Source organism: Prionailurus bengalensis, chromosome E4 (assembly GCF_016509475.1).
Source record: "Prionailurus bengalensis isolate Pbe53 chromosome E4, Fcat_Pben_1.1_paternal_pri, whole genome shotgun sequence".
Lineage (NCBI taxonomy): Eukaryota > Metazoa > Chordata > Mammalia > Carnivora > Felidae > Prionailurus > Prionailurus bengalensis.
In genome coordinates, this window is record NC_057360.1 from 53,281,234 (window position 1) to 53,305,638 (window position 24,405).

General features: G+C 37.9%; 1 protein-coding gene across 1 annotated transcript in view; it reads right to left on the minus strand.

Moving 5' to 3' along the window:
• Positions 1-24,405, minus strand: part of USH2A (usherin) — a 736,138-nt gene that overhangs the window by 232,921 nt on the left and 478,812 nt on the right. Inside the window, exons 41-43 of the mRNA XM_043568966.1 lie at positions 17,751-18,379; positions 6,605-6,939; positions 5,593-5,715 (exon numbers count right to left, since the gene is read on the minus strand). Coding sequence (XP_043424901.1) covers positions 5,593-5,715; positions 6,605-6,939; positions 17,751-18,379 — 1,087 coding nt within the window. The remainder of the gene's footprint in view (positions 1-5,592; positions 5,716-6,604; positions 6,940-17,750; positions 18,380-24,405) is intronic.

A 24,405-nucleotide genomic window follows, 5' to 3' on the forward strand; every position in this document is an offset into this window, starting at 1 on the left:
TTTCTTTTACACATTATACTGCTCTCTCTTGTTTGGTACATCATTTCGTTTATTCATTCATCTGTTCATTCATTCAGGAGTATTTATTGAACACTCACAACGTCCTAGGTGCTAACCATCGTAACAAATGTCATATCTGTTCTCCTGGAGTACGTATGCTGTACACAAATATATTTTTAAATGAAACCCCTAAAAATGTGTTCACCGATTCCTTTCTCCTCAAACGTGCGTCAGAGAGAACATCTAATCTAACCTTACCCAGTCAGGACGTCTTCAGAGAGGAGGTAACATTTGGGTTAGGTGTTGATGACAAGCACCATACTGTCCAGTGGAGACATGTGTCTAGTGGGAAGAACTATTCCATGGCAAAACGTGTGGAGGCTTGTATCTTGAAAGGGTCTGATGTGTTTTTGTAACCAATAAAATTCTTCAGTGCAGCCACAGAATGCCTCAGGTTGTTTTCATCAGAATTAAAAATGTGTCAACATTATTGATGTCCTAACAGAATTCATGTGTCAATATTGTCACCAGTATAAATCATGCTTCTGAAAATGCAAGCTATTCAGCCGCTTCTCCCACTAACTCTCTTCATATCTGCCACAAGCCAACGGATGCTCGAGTGCGGCATCACACGTGGGGGATTATAGAAGCCAGCCGGCTGTTCCTTACATCCCCAAATCCTTTGTGGGGATGAACAAGTAAACCAATGAAAACGCGACACCGTTTCTACTGCTGAAATCTGCAGTTATTTGAGTATCTCAATGATGGTATCTACCTTTTCTTTAAACCACTTATGTGCTGTTTCTAAAAATGCTACTGAAGATTTCTTCTTTTGATATTGAAGAGTAATGCTTATCACCCTTGGAAGTTTTCATAATATGGTACTTTCTAGGTTGTGAAGGCAAGTTGCAGCTCTCATCTCAAGAGCCCATCTATATTTATGCTACAGAATGCCACACCTAAAATAATTATACTGTAATTTCTGGCTTTGTTGTATTATGCCATCATGTTAGAAGGAAATGCAAAGAAACCAGAATTTTTTTGTTTTGAATCAAATATTAGGGGAAAAAATTCCTAGGAGGAAATGCATTCTTCCGCATTTGGAGGCTCATTTTTCATGAGGAAAGGTTTCATATGATGGCACTTGGAAAAAGATAGCTTGAGGTAAATTTAGAACAATGAAAAAAAAATCTCAATGAGAAATGCACCCTGAGTCTAGTACTGTAATGTCAATGTGAAAGAGACACATAGTTGCTCATTTTGAATCAGGTACCTTGCTATGAGATTGCACACCAATACTCACAGAAGTCGGCTCTCATTCTGAGAGTCAACATGGACTCACATTTTGATATTAACAAAGAAAATAATAGGCTCTACCTCATGTTAGTATGCATGGGAGAAGAGTCTTCCTTCCTCTCACCCTCTGTGTGTACAAAGTTAACTTTTACTTAACAGCTACAGCTTAAATATACACTTACACTACAGAAACAGGTGCCATGGAACCGGCCCAATCTTTCCATATTAGCAAAGCAGGACCTGTCAGCTATGTACACTTGATCTTATTGTGAAGGAGGGGAATGAAAAGTACATTCTTTAGAATATTATCCCCTAGAACCGGCACCCTCTTTTAGGGCTTGAAACATTTCATTTTGGAAGGTTTCAAAAAATTAGAAACTATGTCAGTAAAATAGAAACTTAGACTTTGCAGTATATTTAGCCAAAGAATTTAATTTTAAAACACTCGAGTCCAACTGTTCTTTGAAAATAAGATGAATATTTAATTTTGAACACTTTCATTTAAAGATAAGTCAGTTAGTGGATCCTTGAGGAGTCACACAGAGGCCTCTTTTCCAACTGTCATTGTGAAAGAAAACAGACATTTATAAATAATATAAAGGAACAGGAGTTAGAACATACCACCCTTTATAAACTTAATCACAGCTAAGTTATTATAATCTACAATTCATAATCTGTTATTTCTTATAACTTGTTTTTCCTACATCAAATCCAAAACAAAAAAGGAGGGCATGCCATCACTGTGTTCTCGGTAGTTTTGTTTGATCACTCAGAAAACAAGGCACTGCAAATCATGAGCGTGGGCTGATGCTAACAGTGAAGGAGGTCGCTGCCCCCTTTAAACCCTGTCGGGTTCACCTCAGCAGCATCAGATGATAACAGCATGTTTACCAGGTTTTCCAAGTGATGAAAATGTCAGGGAATCCGAAGTTATGGTTCCCCCAACAACCATAACTTGGCTGTTTTGCACTATTAAGGAAGGAAAGTTAGAAACTGACATGTCATATAAACCTAGAGTTACTTGAGTTTGTCTACACAGAGCAAAATTCAATAATGAGGCAACTTGGATGTGTAAGTCAGACAAAATCACCCCTTACCCAAGATGAACATAAGAACAAAAGAATTTTTGTTTCAACTAAATTATCTAGGTAGTTAGCTCCAAATATTCCATTTGGTACATGGAGATATAAAGGAAAAAAAAAACTACCAGAATGATTTGAATTTCAGAATATAATAACAATTTAGATAATTGCTATGCTTTCTATAGATCACACACACGTAGCTAACCAGAATATACCACTGACCAAGGGAATTGACCTCAATTTATATTTACACTCACAGATACATCCCTAAAGGGATGCCCAGTGAACCTCAAGTTAATTTTACTTTTTATATCAAGAGAAGGTCCATTTTTAAAGCTGATTCTAGATGTAGCTATGGTGATATCAGGTCAAGTTGGGAAGAAACACTTCAATGGTCCACTTATTTATGTATATGTAAGGTAAGAAGGAAATAAGGAATGGTGGAGTCTGAGGTAAATAGGAAATTTCATATTCTTCGTAAAGGCATTAGAATTCAATTACGCCCCCCACCCTAAAAACAGCCAGCCAAACAAGTCAGCAAGACAAATCAAAGCCAAAGGGTAGGGTCATTGAAGAGCTGCTAGACAGGTGTGTAACAAAGTGAGCTGAGGGCTCAGGTCCTCCCCTCTGCGATCTGAGAGGCTGCTAGTTTACCAGCAGGGGTGATGAACCCTGCCAGCAGTCAAGGTGGGTAATGGCGGCATCTACCAAAAAAGATCACTTCTTAACAGAAAAACAGTCACAGCCCATAGTGCCCACCAGTGGACTAATTTCCAGTTTTCTCTCAGAGTTTTGAGAGAACCCTCCATGGGCTAAAGGGGCCTCTAGCTTTGTTTGGACTTATAAAGGATATAAGGCTAAAAAAAAATTCTCATAATGTGAAGACACACTCCATTTATTTTTAATATTAAAAAGAAATGCATATTGTTTCTTATCACACGCTGCTTACATGGGTCATATCAATTATTTGAATAAAAAAGAATTTTTTTTTTGCTAGTCCTAGCAGAAAGCAAAGCAAAGCAAAACAAAACAAAACAAAAACAGAACAAAAAACCCTTGACATTTAGCATTATGAGGCTAGTCAAAATACCTCCTCAGCACATTGGTTAGATGTATACTTCCCTTCTAGAAGCAGCTGTCAACAAAGTGGTTATGTCACCTTATGTTTCACCTTAATTTGTGGAGATTTAACTATATTTCTTTTCTTAAATCTTAGATTTGGACCTCTCATTAAAAATTCTTAAAGGCATCACTAAAAATTCAATAATAAATGTTTGACTTTGGTCCAATTCTTTAATAAGTTTTCATTTCTTCTATAAAGAAACATTAACTTTCTGAGATTTATTCTCTTTTTCAGACGAACATCTCATGGCTAAACATCTGACTATAATGTTAAATAGTCAAGTCCTATTTATATTGGAAAATGCTATATTTAAGGCACTTAGAGTTCACAGGTCATAGAAAGCTACTTTTCTATATGATTTCTCTAGGCAGTGTTGGTGACTATGCAGTTAACTGAGATGAAAGCAATTAATATGTGTACAGCCATGTGTGTGATGTGTTTTCCTCCACTAGAGTGTGAGGTCTTTGAGGGCAAGAGTTATGCTGAATTCACTTTTGTTTCTCATCCCTGTGCCTTTCAGCATATAGTAAGCAAGAAGAAATAATTACAGAATGATGTTGGGTTAAGTGAATAATGAACCCAAAATAGTGGAGAATAGTCCAGTGACCATGATGATTGAGGTAGACTTACAAAATTGGCAACTTCCTGGGGTTCACTCTATTGCTTCATCAGATTTACATGTTGCTTCCCCCCAAGAACCGTAGAATATCTGTAAGGTGTTCCCCACCACAATCCTTTAAGATGGACAGGGGATTTTCCTTGGTTTTATCCATTCCCCAAAGAAAATAACACTACAATTAATATTCCTAAGGCACAGAGAAATGAAATAATTCACTGTTTACTGAGTTACTGTCTTCTTTCATTTAACAATCATCCGAGGGCCCACCACGTGCCAGGCAGGATGCTAGGGACTGAGGGTATGGGGTCACCAAGAGAAAACCCTGCCTCACGGTGGGTCTGACGATACAGTGGGGTGTCCAGCCAAGCAGCCAGGCCAGTACATTACAGTGACAATAGTGATATGTGAGGGCGTTTGAAGGATACATGAAAGGGGCAGCTGAGTCAGACCAGCAAGAGTGGGCAGGGAAGCCCACTTTCGGACCAAGATGTGAAGGGTAATCTAGTCAGAAAAAAGGGAGAGGACGGCAATGGGGGGGGAAGGTGAGTTAGCAAGTGGTCCATGTCAGAGGCACTGGAAGTGATGTTCATGAGGCTGGAAGGGAGCCCAGGTGGGGAAGGGGGGCAGGGGAGGCAAGGCCAGAGCTGTAAACAGAGTTCAGGGTAGAGCTAGTCAGTGGGGCATCCAGGAAAATGATTAAGCTGATAGAAAAGTTATTTAAAAAGTGTCTGAAAAGTGTTCATAAAATAATATTTGCTGGGTTTTTTGTTGTTTTGCTTTTGTTTTTCTTTTGCAATCTGATTGCATTGCTTGGACTCAGCAAAGCTGAGAAGTCATTTAATCCCATCCAATCTCCTCATTTTATAGACAACAAAAGTTAAGCCCAGAGAAAGTAGGTGACTTGCATAAGGTCACAAACCTGGCTCTCCAGCTCAGGGTGACACAGACCCAGGTCTGCGGTTCCTCCCACGCACTGCTCTCTGCTGACATTGCCTATTTGCCTGTTTCCTGGTTCCTTTGAACCCTCGGTTGAATTCTTCCAAGTCCCAGGTGTGCTAAGTAAATAATTTTTGTGTGGACTGAATCGATTATAACAATTATTTTCCAGAAGTTATAGTAAACATGTTGTCAGTGCCCAGTCATTCCCCCCATTTCGAATATGCTTGCTGTTTCCAAATTCTTCAATTAAGTTTTCATGTCTTGCTGGAGCTGTGATAAAGGCAATAGGTTAAGGCTCCAACATGTACAAGTTCGACTTCAAAAGGCTTATTTTAAGCATACAGTTAAGATGGCAAACATTAAACATGCTGACCGTTGCAGTTCGATGATTAATGCCACAGATAATAACCGAACATGTTTTATTGCACGACTGATAACATGCTCACACAATGAAGACACTAAGATACTTTGAACTATTCAACGTGCCCAAGACTAAATGCCAGCATTTGTTTTTATAGTTTTTGTAATCTCACCTGCTAAGACCCTTATCTTCATAAAACCACTGAGTTCCTGAATAAATATTGTGCCACAGATTTAAATCTTCTGGGGGATTTGATGCAAGTGGTTGCTGGATTTTACGTCTGAGAAGCTCATATCTAAAGCAAAAGACAAGCAGAAACATCAGGATTATCTCAACTAATGTTATTACCAAAATTCAGGTTGTTTCATGGTATGAGTGTCTGGGGTGTGCATGTAAACGCAAAGAAAACATCTTAATTTACAATCACGAAGTTTTTTCCAGATAGTCATTGCCTTCTAGCTCGAGATTCACATATTCAATTATTTTGAAACAATCAGCTACATTCACATTTTACTATTATCAGTAAGAATGATAACATTTTAGATTTCTTCTATTTCAGATTTGCCAAAACTTTATCGCCAGTTTCACACAAAGTAGAAATACAAAATGCTTGTAAAGGTAATGATTTCCTAAGACTTCAACCCATCAGGGCTTTATAAATAATGATAATATTATCAACTTGCTGCTCTTGGCTAAGTGTCAAGTGTAGGCTGTTAAAAAGCTATTTCAGAATCACACACTTCCCTTTCATCTTATCTATGTCCCTGACCACATTCTTTACAAGTTTCCAGATAATAATACCATGCCAAGGAACTACTGTGCTAGCTTTGGAATTTTGAGGCATATTTGTGTAAATGTATTATTTAGAACATGCATCAAATTTGCCTAACATATAATTAAAATCTATTCTGAAAATCAAGAGAAGGATCACATCAAAGATTGTTAGACAACAGTGATTGTTGTTTCAAGGGGTTTTAGAGCTTCACAAAATTATATTTTGATCTTGATGAACTTCTATGGCTCTATATAAGTCAAGATATGCAATATGAAATTGTATTCAAGTTATGAGTGGGGACATCCAATCAGGAATTAGTTCTGCATTCGTACATGAGTAAAAGTCTCTTTCCTTCCCTCCTTGAGACAAGACTGTAATAGAATCCAAAAGCACAGTCACTTTCTCTTACCTCAAATCGGGTCCGTTTGGTCTGGATGGTGGCTGCCATGAAATCCCAACATATGATTCACTTAGTGGAATCGCCAACAAGGGGTTAATGCCCTGAGGTAGGGTGGGGTGGGTGGTAACATGGGTAGGTAAACTCTCTGTGCACCCTCCTAGGTACCCGTTACCTCCTGAACAAGCCACAATGGTGACAGAATAATTAGTGAAGGGAATCAGATGAGTAATTACTTGACTTAACACTGAGGAAGTAACATTGGTTATTGTGATGTGAGGGTCGGGCATGCGGATCTCATAGCTAAGCATGTCTCCATTTTGGATGAGTGGGGGTTTCCAAGTGACCTGAAAGAAAAGATAAATTTAGAATCAGTGTGACAACACAGGAACAGAGCAAGTGAACTTCACAAGGCCTAGAATTTTGCTCTGTCTTGTTTTCACTTAAGTCACTTTCTAAATGCCTCCTTTCGACTTAGCCTTTTGCACTAGACAGTAATGAAGGGTTTGGGATCAATTAGCAGTACACCAGGAACCAAATGAAATGCTGTTTCCTGGGTTTAGCTTTTAGTCGTGATACTTTCTAGGACTGTCAGACTAATACACACCTTGGCGATTCATCTCCACTGTGGGTGTTCGAAAGGACACAGAGCACACACATGGAGAAAATTCACACATCCACATGCATCAATGGGGCAGCGGCAGGATTTGACAGTTTTCTTGTTTACAGCTCAATTAAATGAAATATCAGAACTCCCTGCTTTGCATTGTTAGTGTGTACTCTAAATATGTAACTACCCTCTTTTTCTTTCTTTCTTTTTTTCCCTTTTTGGACTGTGGGGGTGGACGACCATTCTTTGCATTTTCTGAGGATGCACAGTTGAGTTCCTGAATCTCAAGTGTGCATAATGCAAAAAGTAAAGCAACAGCAACTTCTATTGTCAAAGACAAGAGATAAGCTTTTAAAATGGCAAGCAAAGGATGATCTTATTTAACTAACACATGGACCTCAGCATGAGAAAGAAAGAAACATTTTGTGATGGGATACTACATAGTTTAATATTCCTTTTACATTTTTTAATTTTTGGCTAAATTTTGTAAGGCTGTAGTGGTAACACACTCATGCTTTGAAGGTAAAAGAGCCCTAATAAAATGTATATAGGCCATTAAAAAATCACTTTTTTACATACTATTCTGGTTCATCTCTCATCATTACCTTGCAATGTTCCTTAAAGTTTAGAGTACATATTTCATCTCCTAAATAGACTGTATGATTCTGGATGGCAGGGCCTAAATTGTATACCCATTTAATGTCATGCACGCAGAGATGGAGTATTATATTCTTTTCCTTAGCATACAGTTATTTTGAAAATTTAAAAGACAGATTTCCACAGAGTAATATGTAATGATATCCACATTTGTAACTCTATATAAAATCAAAGTCAGAAAGAAGTAATAGAAAAATTCGAATAGAGAAGAATTGACCAACATTTTCTATCTTAAATCAAAGAGAAAACAATTTCCTCCAGAAGGAATATCACCTGAGATTTCCAGAGGGCATTCTTACTGGTAAGTGGCAGCAAAGTGGGCTCCCGCCACATGTCAGTGGGCTAGTTGCTTGCTCACTGCTGTCCTCATTTAGAATTAACAATGGCCCAATACCTACTCAGATTTTACTACATGGTTTGAAATCATTGCTAATTTGAAAAACTTCTTCTTGGAGTGGCCCACACTGTTTTCGGGTAGAAAGAAGTTTTAAATGTGTACCTTATGAGCATAGCAGATTTGGATGTAGAGAACATCAAAGAAACCTAAAGAGCAAAGGTTGTAGAAGAGACATAGGATTCTATTTGTTTTGTAGGTGCAGTGCTCTGTGGATTCAAAAAATGAGTCAAGGTCAAACTCAGGGGACTTCTTGATGCTTGTAACGTAAATGAAAAATGGAAGGGTTATGACAGCTAAATTCAACCTGACTGATACGTGGAATACCACTTTTTTTTTTTTTGCCTCTCGAGCCAGAACATTCTGAGTTCAGGTCAAGGTTTGGCAGCACTTGAAAGAATTAAAACTTAGGAGATTGTCTGTGCAGTTGAGCTAACAGTGAATTGATTTGGAAGTTGGTATTCAGACTGAGAAAAAGCACTCATAAGATAAAACTTAAATAAGATATACAGAAGAGATTAAAAGATTTGATGTAATGATTCTGAAGACAGTCATTTGAAGATCTTTGGGGAAAAAAATCCCTATTTTCTATACTATAAATGTTTACATCTGAAAATTACCTATTTTTCTCATTTAAAAACTACAGAGTTAGGAAAAAAACCTCTTTTTGACAGTAGTGAGTTGGAAGACATGAATCCGCTTCTACAGAAATTTTTAGAAGGACTTTTATGTGAAGAAGACCATTGTTCTCATAGTTGGAAAGCTAACAGAAATGGTTTCTAACTTGGTTACCTTCCTGAAAATATCCCAGAGCCATTATTAAAAATAAATGCATTCAAGATTTTTAAGTAGCCAGCTACCTAAATATTCTATCCTATTCTTTCCTATGCTCAAGATCACATTTACTACAGTGCAGGCAAAAATGTATGAGACTGAAATTTTCAGTCTGCTTAATTTCCCATGTTTTTTTATGTATCCATTGTCTACAGGAAGGATTATGAAATATTGTTGCATCTCAGAAAACCCAGATCAAAGAGCATGTTCCTGGCCTGAATAAACAAGAGATGCACTCTCTAAAACAAGAATTTTACACTGAAATCTTTTACATAGAATTATAGTCTCTTACTAGAAATATAATGTTTATTTCAGAGATGCCCTGACTACCATAATTATTTATTTTAGTTGAGTGGTACATAATTGTTTAGATTTCCATTTTTCTGTTTAGTTATTATTTTTCAGAAAAAAAGAACAGGTAGGTAGCTGGTTAAGTGTTTAAGGAGCAACTGACTTGAACCAACTCTTTCAGATCCCTGAAGAGTAGCTTCCCTTGAAGAATCAAGGCACCTCCAGGGTGCCTGGGTGGCTCAGGTGGTTGAGCATCTGACTCTTGATCTTGGCTCAGGTCACGAACTCATGGTTGTGGGATCGAGCCCTGCATTGGAGCCTCAGTGGAGGAGCCTGCTTGAGATTCTCTCTCTCTCCCTCTGCCCCTCTCCCCTGCTCTCTCTCTAAAATAAAATAAAATAAAAAGATTAAAATTAAAATTAAAAAAATAATTAAGGCACCTCCAAATATCCCTACTGTAAGCAAAAATTTATGAATGCAGGTCAGTTGATTGGCCTCTGGTCTGAAAAAGTAGCACAAGTGAATATTGTAACTTTCTTCCTTTTTTAACTCCATCAAACTATATTTAAGAACTTTATGAAGATTCATGAAGATTGACATAGTGGGTTGAGAATGGGTTCAGAATCAATGTTCCTGATTGGTGATCCAGACTATTCAACTGAAGCTGTGAGACTTTGAGCAAAATACTTAACATATCTGAGCCTCAGTTTCCTTCATGTCTAATGTGAAGAGACCATCTTTGCCTTCATGTCTATATATGATTGCATAATTCTAGCACTAGTTCATACAACATGTGAGTATACAAGGACCAAGGGTGTGGACCATTTGACTCCATATAGCAATTCCTCTTGACAACAGACTCCCCAGCAAAGCTTCTCTTAGAGAACAAGGTGTATAATAAGTATTTGTTGAAATAAACTTAAATTTCTCTTTCAGAATATCATCCCTTTCTTTTAAACTTACATAAGTTTGTACACTTTCTCTCATGGCAAGATACAAATCTAATATCTTAAATGAAAACCTACTGTTAATGTACATATGAAAAGTGGGGTGTGGCTCTTTACCTCTGCCTCGTCCCATGACCTCTCCACGGCAGGCTACCCTCCTAAATTGAACAGGTACTATCTTGGGATATAGTGTTTCATACTTTCTGGTATGCTCAGATAAGCAAAGCAAATATACCCACATATATGTAAGCTGTCTCTCTTTAATTTTTTTTTACCAAAAAGAAGTTTATTCTATTCCTACTAACCTGTAACTTAATTTTTACACTTAACAATAGACTACAGGCATATTCATTTTTGTTTTTTGTTTTTTGCCATTACATAATACTCCTTTCATGATTGAAAACAAATTATTCACTTTTTATCCTATTGACATTTCTCTACTGCTAAAAACAATACTTTAAAATGTATATATACATATCATTGTATTTACTTTTTGTTGGATAGATTAGCAAGAATTGCTATACCAAAGGTGCGTTATGTTTAATTTTAATGATTATTGATGGATTACTTTCTGAAAGGTTGAGGTAATTCACTTTATTACAGAAAATGAAAGAAAGTGTCCATGATCTGTATCCTCATAAACTATTAAAACTACCACTCTTTTTAGTTTGTGCTTATGTATTACTTATTATTTTACTTAGTTCCTAATTATTACTTAATTATTTCTCCAATTAGTTTGCATTCTCTTTGCTTTTTTGTGAGCTATAAATATTTCCAAATATTATTGACACTTTACATATCTTCCTTCCTCTTTAAATTATCCATATTTTATACATTATTTTCTATTGAATTGTCTTTTAATCATAAATTATTAAAAAAGTAAATTATTAGAAGTTCCTTCTAGGAGACATGAATAGACACTTTTCCTTTTTTTTTTTAATTTTTTTTTTTTTAGTGTTTAATTATTTTTGAGAGAGAGAGAGAGAGAGAGAGAGAGAGAAAGTGTGAGCAAGAGAGGGGCAGAGAGAGAGGGAGACTCAGAATCCGAAACAGGCTCCAGGCTCTGAGCTGTCAGCACAGAGCCCTATGCGGAGCTTGAACCCATGAACCATGAGACCATGACCTGAGCAGAAGTCAGACGCTTAACTGACTGAGCTACCCAGGCGGCCCTGAATAGACACTTTTGCAAAGGAGACATCCAGATGGCAAACAGATATATGAAAAGAGGCTCAACATCACTCATTATCAGGGAAATATAAATCAAAACCACGTTGAGATACCATCTCATGCCAGTCAGAATGGCTAAAAGTAACACCTCAGGAAACAACATATGCTGGTGAGGTTGTGGAAAAAGGTGAACTCTCTTGCACTGTTGGTGGGAATGCAAACTGATGCAGCCGCTCTGTAAAACAGGGTGGAGGTTTCTCAAAAAAATTAAAAATAGAACTACCCTACAACCCAGCAATAGCACTACTTTTGGAATTTATCCAAATGTAACAGGAGTGTGATTCATAGGGGCACATGGACTGCAATGTTTATAGCAGTGCTAGCAACAATAGTCAAATTACGGAAAGAGCCTAAATGTCCATCAACTGATGAATGAATAAAGAAGATGTGGTGTATATATATATGTACGTACATATACACACAATGGAATACTACTCGGCAATGAAAAAGATTGAAATCTTGCCATTTGCAACAACATGGATGGAAATGGAGGGTATTAAACTAAGAGAAATAGTCAGAGAAGGACAGATATATGTTTTCACTCATATGTGGAATTTGAGAAACTTAACAGAAGGCCATGGGGGAAGGGAAGGAAATAAGTTACGAACAGAGAGGGAGGCAAACCATAAGAGACTCTTAAATACAGAGAACAAACTGAGGGTTGATGGGGTGGGGGGTTGTGGGGGTGGAGAGGTAGGCGATGGGCATTGAGGAGGGCACTTGTTGGGATGAACACTGGGTATTGTATATAAGTGATGACACAGGAATCTATTCCTGAAGCCAAGACTACACTGTATGTTAGCTAAATTGACAATAAATTAAAAATAAATAAATAAATAAATAAATAAATAAATAATAAGAAGTTCCTTCTATGTTATGGGGAAATAATCTATTATTCTATAATGTGTGTTACAGATTTTTCCCAATCTACCTCTTGGAGTTTAACCTTTTTTTTTTAATGTTTATTTATTTTGAGAGAGAGAGAGAGAGTGTGTGGTGGGGGGAGGAGGGGCAGAGACAGAGAGAGGGAAAAAGAGAGTCTCAAGCAGGTTCTGTGCTGCCAGTGCAGAGCCTGATGCAGGACTTGATTTCACAATTCGTGAGGTCACGACCTGAGCTGAAATCAAGAATTGGTCGCTTAACTGACTGAGCCACTGAGGGACCCACTTTTTTTTTTTTTTTTTTTTTTTTTTTTTTGGTGAGGGGGATTCTTATGGCTTGTAAGAAACAATCAAATTATTTTCTAGTTAAATATAACTGTATTTTCTTTTAAGACTTCTGAGTTTCTTTCTTTCTTTCTTTCTTTTCTTTAGAAAGAGCCCCCTAATCTTTAAATTATATGGAATTCTTCTTATTTTTTAAGATTTCTATTTTTAATGTTAAATTTTAAATTTAATTTTAATTTACTTATGATATAATGGAAAGATCTTTTTTTTTCTTACACGTAGACTGTCAGCCGGTATCATTTTTGAAGCAAACCATTATTTCCCAGTGAAATAAAATGTTTCTTCTACAATAACTCAAGTTCCCATGAATACTTGTATCTGTGTCTAAAGTCTAGTCTGCTCCAATGACCATTTGTCTATTGTTATGCCAACACCATACTATTGTCATTTAGTAGCTTTATAATAAGTGTAAATACTGAAGAAGATGTCACCTCAGTATACTTTTCTTCCATAACTTTCTAGACTATTTCAAGTATTTAGTCTTCTTTATATAACTAAAGATCATTTTATCCAATTTGAAACAAAACATTATTGGCATTCTGATTTTGAATGATGTTAGGTGTATATGTCAATCCGAGAAGGACTGACATGTTGTGGAATTAACTCCTTCCATTTAGGAAGACAGCACGTTCTCCATTTGCTGTAGTGAGAAGTTGATAACAGCATGTGCTCTTGGAACCACCATGGTGGGTAAGGCGGCTCTTCTCTGTATGTAATCTTAAGCAGGTTACTTCATCTCTCAATTCTCAGTTTTCCTTCCTGTGAAATGGGGATAATAATACTGTCTATCTGAGAGGGTGGGTTAAGGACTAAATGAGAGCAATTCCTGGAACTTAATATGAACTCAATAAATAGTAGTCATCATTATTATTTTGTTTTCTTCCATAAGATGTTATATAGAGACACATTTTATGGTTTGATTTAAGCAGACATCAAAGACTGGAATACTTCACAATTAGGTGATAATGGTGATGAAGTCTCAACTCTCTTCATTTTGGGTTCTTATCAGATTTGTTTGTAAGTGAGCAACATTAAGAGTACACACCCAAGTAATACAGTGAGCAGACACAATCTGGAGGGCACTATTGCTTCTTGTGACACACACAACACAGCTGGTCCCTCAGTGGTCTGAGCCCAGCAAGGACTCTACCACATGAAGACTGAGAACTGCAGGACTGTTGTCTTTTATTCTGCTTAGCTGTGGAAGGTGGGGCTGCACCCACGTCATCGCATTCAAGGAAGTTTGTTCATGACATCACATCATTACACAACTTAGTTATTCTTTTATTTATTTATTTTTTTGAGTAGGCTTCATGCCCAGCATGGAGCCCAACACACGACTTGAACTCAGGACTCTGAGATCAAGACCTAAGCTGAGATCGAGAGTTGGATGTTTAATTGACTGAGCCACCCACGTGCCCCACAACTTAGTTATTTTTATGTTTTTTTTATTAGTCCTGTATCATACTCAAGACTTAGTGAGTGCAGCAATCTTATAAATCTTTTGCTCTTATAAAGTGAAAATTGTGTCTTAATCACCAGCATTCTTATAAGTCAACTTTATCATAATCTGATTTTACATTGGAGTTTTGCTAATGGCTGCTGAACTTTACAAATCCTTTTTCTGTATCTATTGATAAAAAATATATGATCTTTTTTCTTTGATTAGTTGATTAAGAAGTATGTTGATAGATGTCCTGATTTTGAACCATTCTGACATTTTTGGAGTCAAGTCAAATTTGTCCTGGTGTGCCATTCTTTTAATATATTCCTTAATTCAATTTGCTAATATTTTATTGAGAAGTTTTGGACGTATATTCATATATGAAATAAATCTATAGGTTACTGAACTATCTATTTCAAGTATTGGTACAGCATTTTTACCAACTTTATAAAATGCAATAAATGTTCTTAAGTGATTAAATACCAAATAAAAGTGCATGGTTTTCATTTTTTAAATAATTTTTAAAAAATGTTTATTTATTTTGAGAGAGAGAGAGAGTGTGTGTGTGCATGAGTGAGGGCAGGGCAGAGAGAGAGAGAAACTCAAGCAGGCTCCACCCTGTCTGTGTATAGCCCAACTCAGGGCTCCGTCTCGTGAATGGTGAGATCATGATGCGAGCCAAAATCAAAGAGGCTGACGCTTAACCAACTGAGCCACCCAGGCATCCCTAAAAGCTTTCACTTTTTCAGATAACCTCTGTGACATATATATTATTTCTTTTCTTTATAATCAAACAATCAAATACAATGTTAAGAATTTAATTTTGGGGGGTGCCTGGATGGCTCAGTAAGTTAAATGTACGACTCTTGATTTCAGCTCAGGTCATGATCTCACAGTCATGGGATCGAGCCCCATGTCTGGCTCAGAATGGAACATGGACCCTGCTTGGGATGCTCTCTCTCTCTCTCTCTCTCTCTCTCTCTCTCTTACTCTCTCCCCTTCCTCACTTGCACACATGCTCTCTGTCTCAAGATACATAAATAAACGTAAAAAATATGATTTTGATATGCAGCGTGGTCTACAATTTTCCCTTCTTTAAGCTCAAATCTATGCCAAGTCATACCACACCTTTTTACACTTATTACTATGTTACCTTGTTTTCTAGTTGGCTGAAGTAGGTGGAGTTTCCCTTGCTTTTCTGGTTAGACCGTGACTTCTCACTGGCAGCACAGTGTAGCAGTGAACGGAACACATGGCACAACACGGCAAGAACTAAGGAGAAATACCAATCCATTCCTGTTCTACCCCATCCTATAGGCTGGTGTTCTTTCTTCTTAATCTGTTTTTTTTTTCCTTCTCCTAAGTCCTTGTCACTCTGGGAATGCCAATATTTATTTGTGTAGTTCTGTCTAAAATGCAAGCTCCGTGATAGTAGGGATTCTGTTTTGGTCTCTGGTGTATTCTCAGTACTAAAATAGGCACTCGTGCAGGTGCGTTATTGCTCAATAAATGTTAGCAGAATTGAAGCTATTATTAGTGCTGTTGCTGTTGGTATTATCAAAAATTTCTTTCACCTAATACTCAGAATGACTCTCCGTGGTAAATGGTGAATGAATTTCTTAACCAGTGTACTAATGACGATACTTCTCATTAAGATTTTATGTATATGCCATTTTAACTTTTAAATATATTTTACAGAAAGAACTCACTGTATTGCAGTCACATGCCTTTGTGTACCAGATAAGCCACATCACCAGAAGATGTACTTTGGCAATCTTAAGATCTTCCTGAATATAATGTGAGTCAATAATACTGAAGCACAAATATGTCGTTTTAATATTTAAACACATATCATCCTATACTAGATTTAGTCGACTATTCCTAAAGCATCTCTTCATGGTTACCTTTTGATTTTCTAGTTGCAAATAAAATGAGAATTAATAAAAGGTGTGATTTTTTTTAAATTAGCATTAATATGCAGTGGCCATATATTTCAGGTACCTATATAGAGACTTTTAGATTCCTGACCTGGTCAGCGTGAGCCTGGGAAATTCAGCTTCCTAGCCAAGCTAAATAAATTTAACTCTAACAAGTGGACAAGCCATGTACGTTATTCCATTCCTGGATAAGGTTACAAAATCAAAAGTTGGAATAAAAAAAAAAAGGAAGAAGAAAAAGCCAGGCCACTAGTTTTGGATACCTTTGATCATTATCTACATACGCTGAATCAAGTAGCCTTGTGCATGGAGACATTATTCTTCTGAAAATGTTTGTTCTTTTTAAAGATCTGACTAGTTATTAAACTTTGGTTCTAAAGAATCCAGAAAAACGTCCATTTCATAGCTTTGCCTTTGAGAAGGGACAGTGTTTATGTTGCATTATATTGATCGGTAATGCTACTGACATCGTGCAAAATTCCCTCAGGATTATAACAAAAAGTTGTTTCTGGAATGATTAATAACTCTAGGTTTGTTTGGGATTTTGTTTTGTTGTCTTGTTTTTCTTTTGAATGAAGAACAACTCCTAAGGTTGCTCAAGTCATATAATAAGCATAGTATATCATATACTTCAAATTAATTTCCTTTTTAGCGTATTATCACCAGAATTCTACACACATTTGATATTGCTTTGACCGTGATATTGCTTGGACCAGCCTCTTCTTGAAACTAAAAAAGGCTTTTCCAAATAGATTTTAGTTTGTAGGTCAAATTAAATTTCTTCAACAATTTACACTATTTAGCAACACCTAGTGTTTGCTTTTGGTGGGGGAGAGAGAACACACAACATAGATCCAAGGAATAATCTCAACAGATGAACTTTGCTGTTATGCAAATATCCTTTGTTTTGTGCTCTGGTGAGCAAGCTACTGTACCAATGCTTTTGGCAGTGGTACAAGACTGAATCCATGGAAGCGTGTGTGTATTTACACAAAAGAGGCTTCTAAGCTACAGAACTCCCTCCTGTTTGGTTACACTAATTTCCCTTGAATGAAGTTTGTATGCAAGCCAAAACAATGGTAGTTATCCTGTCCTCTAGAGTTCATTCCCAGTAGAATGAAGTGAATAATTGAACACTTTCTAGATAGCCCAGGAATGCGCTATTTTTATTCCTTTCCCCATCATTTTGATTCTTTGATCATTAAAAAAAAAATCAGAATATGGATAATTGGAACTTTTGTTAGCATGCTAATCCATTCCTCCGCATTTCCCCATCTCTTCTCATTTTCTGATCTATTTAAATCTGACGTGGTGGTTAAGCTAAGCATCCCATTGTGGCATTCAAAGTATTTCAGGTGTGTGAGGCAAATGGAAGCATCTCGACAATATAATTAAGGGGATACAGGGAGAAATGAAAAACTGACATCGAATTCAAGATAGTTTGGGCCAAAGGCCAAAAACCCAGTTTTTTCAGTGAATGCCTAAAATGGCAAATGTATGCGTTTTGTCAGTAGATGGCTCTGTTCAACACGGAGTCAATCCAGGGTAAATTCCTACGTCTGCAAAGGGGACAGAACACTCCGTGTCTTACCTCAGCTGAATCAGGTCCTAGCACATGCACCACAGGTGGCTGTACCCCAGCAGGTCGTGAGGGTCTTGTGGTCACTGCTACCCAATCACTGCCGTTCGTACCTCCATTAAGAGTGCTCATCAGTACCCTGTACTCATATTTTGTCCATGGGCTGAGAGCAGAAGTCTTGTCAATAAACCTCATGGAATGACTTCTTGGGAGAGTCACCAGGGTAGTAACTTCTTCCTCCCCTTGGGCTCTTCTGTCAATTGTGAAGTTCTCCACTAAACCGTTGGGGTGAGTAGGAGGTTGCCAAGATACAATCACAGACGTTGGGGTATCAGAGAACAACTCTGGACTTGGGATACCTTCTGGTGCATCTGGGAGTGTCCAGACAGTCTGGGACTCTGGTGAGAGGGAACACCCTTTTGAAGTACAGGCTTCCACTTGAAACTTATAGGCAGTATATGGGCGTAAATGGATCACCGTGCAATTAGTGACATTTCCAGAAGTTTTCCGGTAGAGATGACCGTGTTGGTAAATGTTATAATGGGTAATGACCCCATTGCACTTTAAAGGATGTTGCCAGATGACTGACATCGTTCTTGACTTCACGTCCAGAAGAACTGGAGGGTCCATTGGTCCAGGTTCTATAAAGTAGAATAAATTCAAGAAGCGATATCTCTCGGAAACTTCCCACAGCTTCTCAAAATGAAGTTAAAATACCCCTCCTATCAAGGTATGAAATTCGTCAATTGGCATAGGCCAATTAATAAATAAATAAATGTCATAAAGACAAGAACCATGACTGCTCATAAATGTCCAAGATGTACTCGTTGGATGCTGCTGAACTAAACTGTCATTTTCCTTTCTAAGATAACTTCATTAAAATCATTTCTCTTTATTAAAGCTAATGATTAAAAATATCAGGGGGGCTTTTCTGAAATACAGATATTATTAGAGAAATATACAAGAGGGCTATGGTAAGCAAAGTTCCAGCTTCACCACATTTTTCTAGAGCCCCAGTAACTAATTATAATCAATAACACTATCATAACAAACCTGCATATTTTACAGCCCAGTAAAATCCTTCAGCATCTCTCATTATATATTCCATATTATACCTAGTTCTGTTTATCATTCTAATCCATGTTTTGCAATTTATCTACTCCCTGTTAATATTATAGGTGATTTTTTACTGTGACTGTGACAGAAGCTGCCGATTTAGCTCTTTCACCTACTGATAAATAAACAATGCACAGATCTGACCTTTAGGTTAACAGGTTTTATGCTTGCTCTACTCAGCACTCTAACTGATTCAATTATCATAAAGGTTCAGGAGGCTCCATGAATACTGAAAAAGGCCCACCATATGCCTGCCTAGGTGTTGTGGAACAGCAAATATTCTGCAGCCCTCCAGAGAAATTCCTTAATTGTAAATAATTTCACCATGCGACACAATCAAGTCACCTTGAATGCAAACCCCTCAGCCTGCGGAGGCAAAGTGTTATTTAAGCTTTACTGGGCTGCGTTAAATTCTGCAATTTGAAGGGCTGTTAAGTTTTTCAATTGAAATTTCATTTAAAATGCAGGTGCTTTTTATTATATGGAGGCTTTACTGCTCTCTAGGTACAAGCAAGAACATGGTGCAATAACACAAATCTGGCTCAATCACTGATCAGTAACAGCTGTAATTCCAGAACATTTAGCATTCTTATAAACCACGGCCTGAAATCTATAAATTGCTACAACAGATCAAGAAAATACTATATCCCCCTTTTCTGCCCACAGCAATTTTGACATTTATGAGATTTTTCTGTGAACATTAGATTTTATGGAAAATCTTTAGAGAAGATATACTTGGATTTAGTAATTGTTTAAAACAGCGTTGATTATGTGAGTGTGTGGACGTGATTCAATGTTACACCCAAGGTGTAAATGTGAAATGCAACCACTGCTTCTCACAGTCAGCGACTACAGTAATAGCTGGTCATGTGAGCGTCCATAGGAACGCACTTTCGCACAATACGATCCACGTATTTGTCACCAACCGGACTGATGGTAGGGTCATAATTACTTTTTTGAGAGGAAAGACGTTGTACAATGTGCTAACCCTGAAATCAAGCCATTTCTGACCATTTGGTAATGCACCCGATTCGAGGAGAAAAATCCTGAAAGTACAGTGATTTTGATATGGATCGCATTTTCCGTGTGAGTCTGTTGTCAACTTTCTCTTCAAAGCTTTCTTAAAACCACTGTGACCTTTCTTACTTTTGATCTGTGATACATAGTAGCAGCCCCAATTACTATATCAAAACAGGGATACAGATCCTTTTTTTATTCATGCTGGCCATCCAGATTTAGCTAAGAAGAAACAAGCGTGAGTCTCACAAGATGCCAATGTCGTTTTGGAACACCAGATCCTCTGAGATCAGGGTCCATAAAATCAGTGGCGGAGATTGAAGCCTTTATTGTCTTACCCTATGTCACCACCGCCCTCTAAAAAAGAATAATATACATTTAAGAATCAGAATCATTTCCATTCGAGTTTTCAGCAGGGTCTTGCTTAATTAATTATGTCTCATTTGTACACTATCAAACTGTGAGCTTCTTCAGGAAAAAGGAGCAGCAATGACACAGTTTGTTCTCTGTTATGATGGGGATAAGCCTTTTATTTCTCCCGAATCGGATGATAGTTTTATAGGTGAAACATCTACGGTAATGAGATGAACTGGCACTTTAAGCCCTCACAGAGCACGAGCTTTCCTTAAAGATGATCTCTTATCTTGGGAAAGACGAGATGTTCAATTTCAATTTCATGATTTTTTTTCCCCCTTAAAAGCCAGCATACATTTTATTAGCTTCCCGCTCTAGCTGAGTAGGCTCCCTGCTCTTGTTGCACGAAGGGTCCTTAAACTTGTGTGATTCAGGAGGGGAAGCTGAAAGCAGCCTCATTAGCTCCTTTGGCCGGGGAAGTGTTAAAACCTGACTCCCGGCACTCTTCCAATTTAGTGCTTTCAAATGATAAGCCGAATCATCTAATTCTATATACAAATCAACTGGCATGCTACTGCATGGTGGAAAGGGTCACCACAATTATGTAAAACATGAGTAATAACTGTAATTGGGGTAGTTTGCTAATACAATAAAAAGCTCTGAACATGAGGAAAGTTATGCTCACAGCAGTAGCTATCACTTTCTAAAGTAAGAATTCATGGATGAAATGACATGAAAAAGATGGTTATAAAATTTTAATGGAATGATAAAAGGCAAAAGTCAGCCTCTCAGCTGAATTCTTAAAATCCCTATATATCACAATCAGCTCCTTAACTGTAAAATCAATGTGGAGTATAACATGTTGTCAATGCGGCTGTCACTGGAGGGGAGACTGGGAAGTATGACAGCCACACAGCTCAACTGGCCAGTGATGAAAATACAACTGTACAGCCCTCTCCGTGGGTGTAATTGTTTAGAGAACTCCCCCCACCCCCGCCGGAGGTGGGAACGGGAGCATCCTTTCTGTTCAGATCACTGATTCATGTTTCAGGCCATTTCATTACAGCATTAATAACAGAAAGTAGTTTCATTTTGGCAAATGAAATTATCTTTTATGGGAAACTATTTTGCTCATCAGCTTCAAAAGTTCAGACGCAGCCTAAAATAGAGCCATAAAATTGTGAACAGAGGGGTCTGCTTATTTATTTTCATAGTCAGGTGTGCGAACTGGCAAGGGTGTGGGCGCACATGCACGCGCATGTGGATGTGTGTGCGCGTAGGCATAAACGGTCTGAATGACTCACGCTTTCGGTGTGTATATAACTTCCAGTGGTTTCCATGGGCCTCCTACGCTCGTTCGCTATTAGCGTTACCCACGGAGCGCTCGGTTTTCCTGTTATGTTCTCATTATTGCCCTGGTGAAGCAACTTCTAGTTAAAAACTCAGTTTGAAAGCTCTTTTCAGTAATATTAACTCCACACAAGAATATCCCCCAAATTTGCCCATGAATTAACACGCAAGGTAGCAAACATATGGATGTATGATTATATAAAGCAATACGTTGTAAGCTAATTGTTAATGTAGCCTTTTGATAGTCACTCCTGATACGTTAGCAGAAGAGTGATGGATTCTAGCTTCTCTTTAATCATGAATTCTTTTATCAATTTATTATTTATACCCCAACTACTTTCCCAAGGGATTCCTGACAGCTCATAATAAGACTTAAGTGTAATAGGACCAATAAAATAAAGAAATATTAATCTTGTAATGATAAAGGGCACAAGAGTTGTATCCCAAAACAAATATTAAAAATGGGTTACTCTTATTTTGCACAAAAATGAACATGCAGCTTCTTGACAACTGATAAAATAGGAAGTGGGCAGTGAAGCATAGGAATTGTTTAAGAAAGCTTGGCGAAATTGAAAGAATACCATTTGATAGTCTGTAAGGAGGAGAACCAGTACTGGGAAACTCTTTTTCTCCATCTCTCCCATGAGCTTAGGAAGAATGTTTTGATTTCTGAACTGGGGCATGTTTTGGAGTGAATGGCTTTGAATTCTTCTTTGAAAGTTGGGGACAGAAAATCAAAAGTGTCGATGTGAGAATTTATGAAAGCAGAAAAAAAGTCCTAAAAGAATTGGAGGTTCCAGATTTAGAAGAACAGTATGCCTTACGTACCCAAACGAGAGCCAAGACCTCAGGGAGGAAATTGAGGCTGGGTGGATAGATTTTTCATTAATCAGTCCATCCTTTCAAAGGAGTTTCTATTGGTTGCTTTTAGCTTGGGTTCTTAGGATATTAAAATAAGAATGTAAAAATAATAATATTTGCTTTTATTAATTCTGGAAATACAAGAATGTAGGGGGATGGAATCCATGCAACGGAAAACAAAGTATGTAGTGACATGGATACAGAACCATTTTGCTCTCCTAATCAGCAGATTAAATAATTTACTTTCTGGGGCACCTGGCTGGCCCAGCTGGTTAAGTGTCTGACCCTTGGTTTTGGCTCAGGTCATGATCTCACAGCTCCCGGGCTCAAGCCCCGCATTGAACTCTGTGCTGACAGGGCTGAGCCTGCATGGAATTCTCTGTCTCCCTCCCTCTCTGCCCCTCCCCAACTTGTGCGCGCTCTCTCTCTCTCTCTCAAAATAAATAAATACTAAAAAAAATTATCTTACACCGTGGATCTTCTCGATAAAATAGATACCTGTAATTGCTGGTGGAAAGGATAAATGTGTCAGTTAATATTTAAAGCAATTATGAAGCCTAGTTAGAACGGAGAGAGCAAAATAATTGTGCAACACTACTGAAACCCATAGTTCATATTTCTTCGTTAAAATAAAATCTACTGATGTGAATATGCTCCACCCTAACTTTCAAATGCTATGTTCTCTCATATAGAAGGTTTTTAAGGTCCAGATTGAGACTTTAACTTCCAAAACACACTAATAAAAAGATGTTTGCCGTGCCAGATAGATTTTAAAATTGAAATACTCCTAAGAGCACAAACACATTTACTCAATGATCTAGAAAATCCTGCTCTAGAATTGTCTTCATTAATGAATCCAAATTTATGCCACAGTTTTACTTCTCCCTGTCACAAGACTCAGAGAGCTCACTCTCATTACAGGTTTCGAGAATAAGAAAAAGTGTTTTCCTTCTGGAACTCTCTTCCTATATATCCCTCCCCGCCTCATTTTGAAATAGACGTGATTTGGCGCTAGGAGACGCCTCTCGAATTAGAACATTCATTATCCTGGTGAAGACAGTCAGTGTTGAATCAAAGGGACAGCCAGCGGGCTGCCTCCGACCAAGGGAAAGAATGAGGATCGCTTTTGGGATTTCCTTCTCTTCCACCTGCCTCTCATCCTCACCCACCTCTCATCTCATACATACCCCTATCATCTCCCACCGAGGCTGAAACACTGGCAGCACACTATGCAAGCCATCCCCCCAGTCTCACGTGTCAGTGGACACCTCCAACGGCAATTACGGCTTCTGCCTTCTTCTGGGCCAATTGTGAGGAAATAAATTTGAAATTTAATATTTAAGTGAATTCCAAATATAAATCAGTCCCTATTCCTTCTCCTGATTCTCTCCTCAGGGAAGGCTTTCCTGACACCCCACGTTGAGGGAAACGCTCTGCCTCTGGGCTTGCTCGCATAGAAACCTCAGTTCTGTAGACTCTAACGATGGCTCTACTCTGTGTCCCCCTTGTCAGATAATGGATGCCTCAAGGAGAGAACAGCGTCTTAATCATCCTTGTAACTTTGATGTCTCTCTCGGTCCCTGGGACAGGGAAGGTACCCAGATAAAATTGGCTTGGTTGAATTTTCACGGATTTGCTTACATAAAAGTCTCTTTAATTAATACTTCCTGGCAATTTTGGGGCACCTGCTGTATATCAGATCCTCTACCAGGCCTGGGGTATACAGTCATCCCCCTTTATCTGTGGGGGATACACTGCAGCACCCCCAATGGATACCTGAAACTGCAGATCGTTCTGAGCCCTATACATACTATGTTTTTCCTATACATACATACCTATGACAGTTTACTTTATACATTAGGCATGGTAAGAGATTAACAGCAATAACGCATAATAAAAGAAAGCAAGATGGCAGATAAGGGGAAATTACGGTACAAAGATAAATGAGACAGAGTCTTAGGTCCTGAGA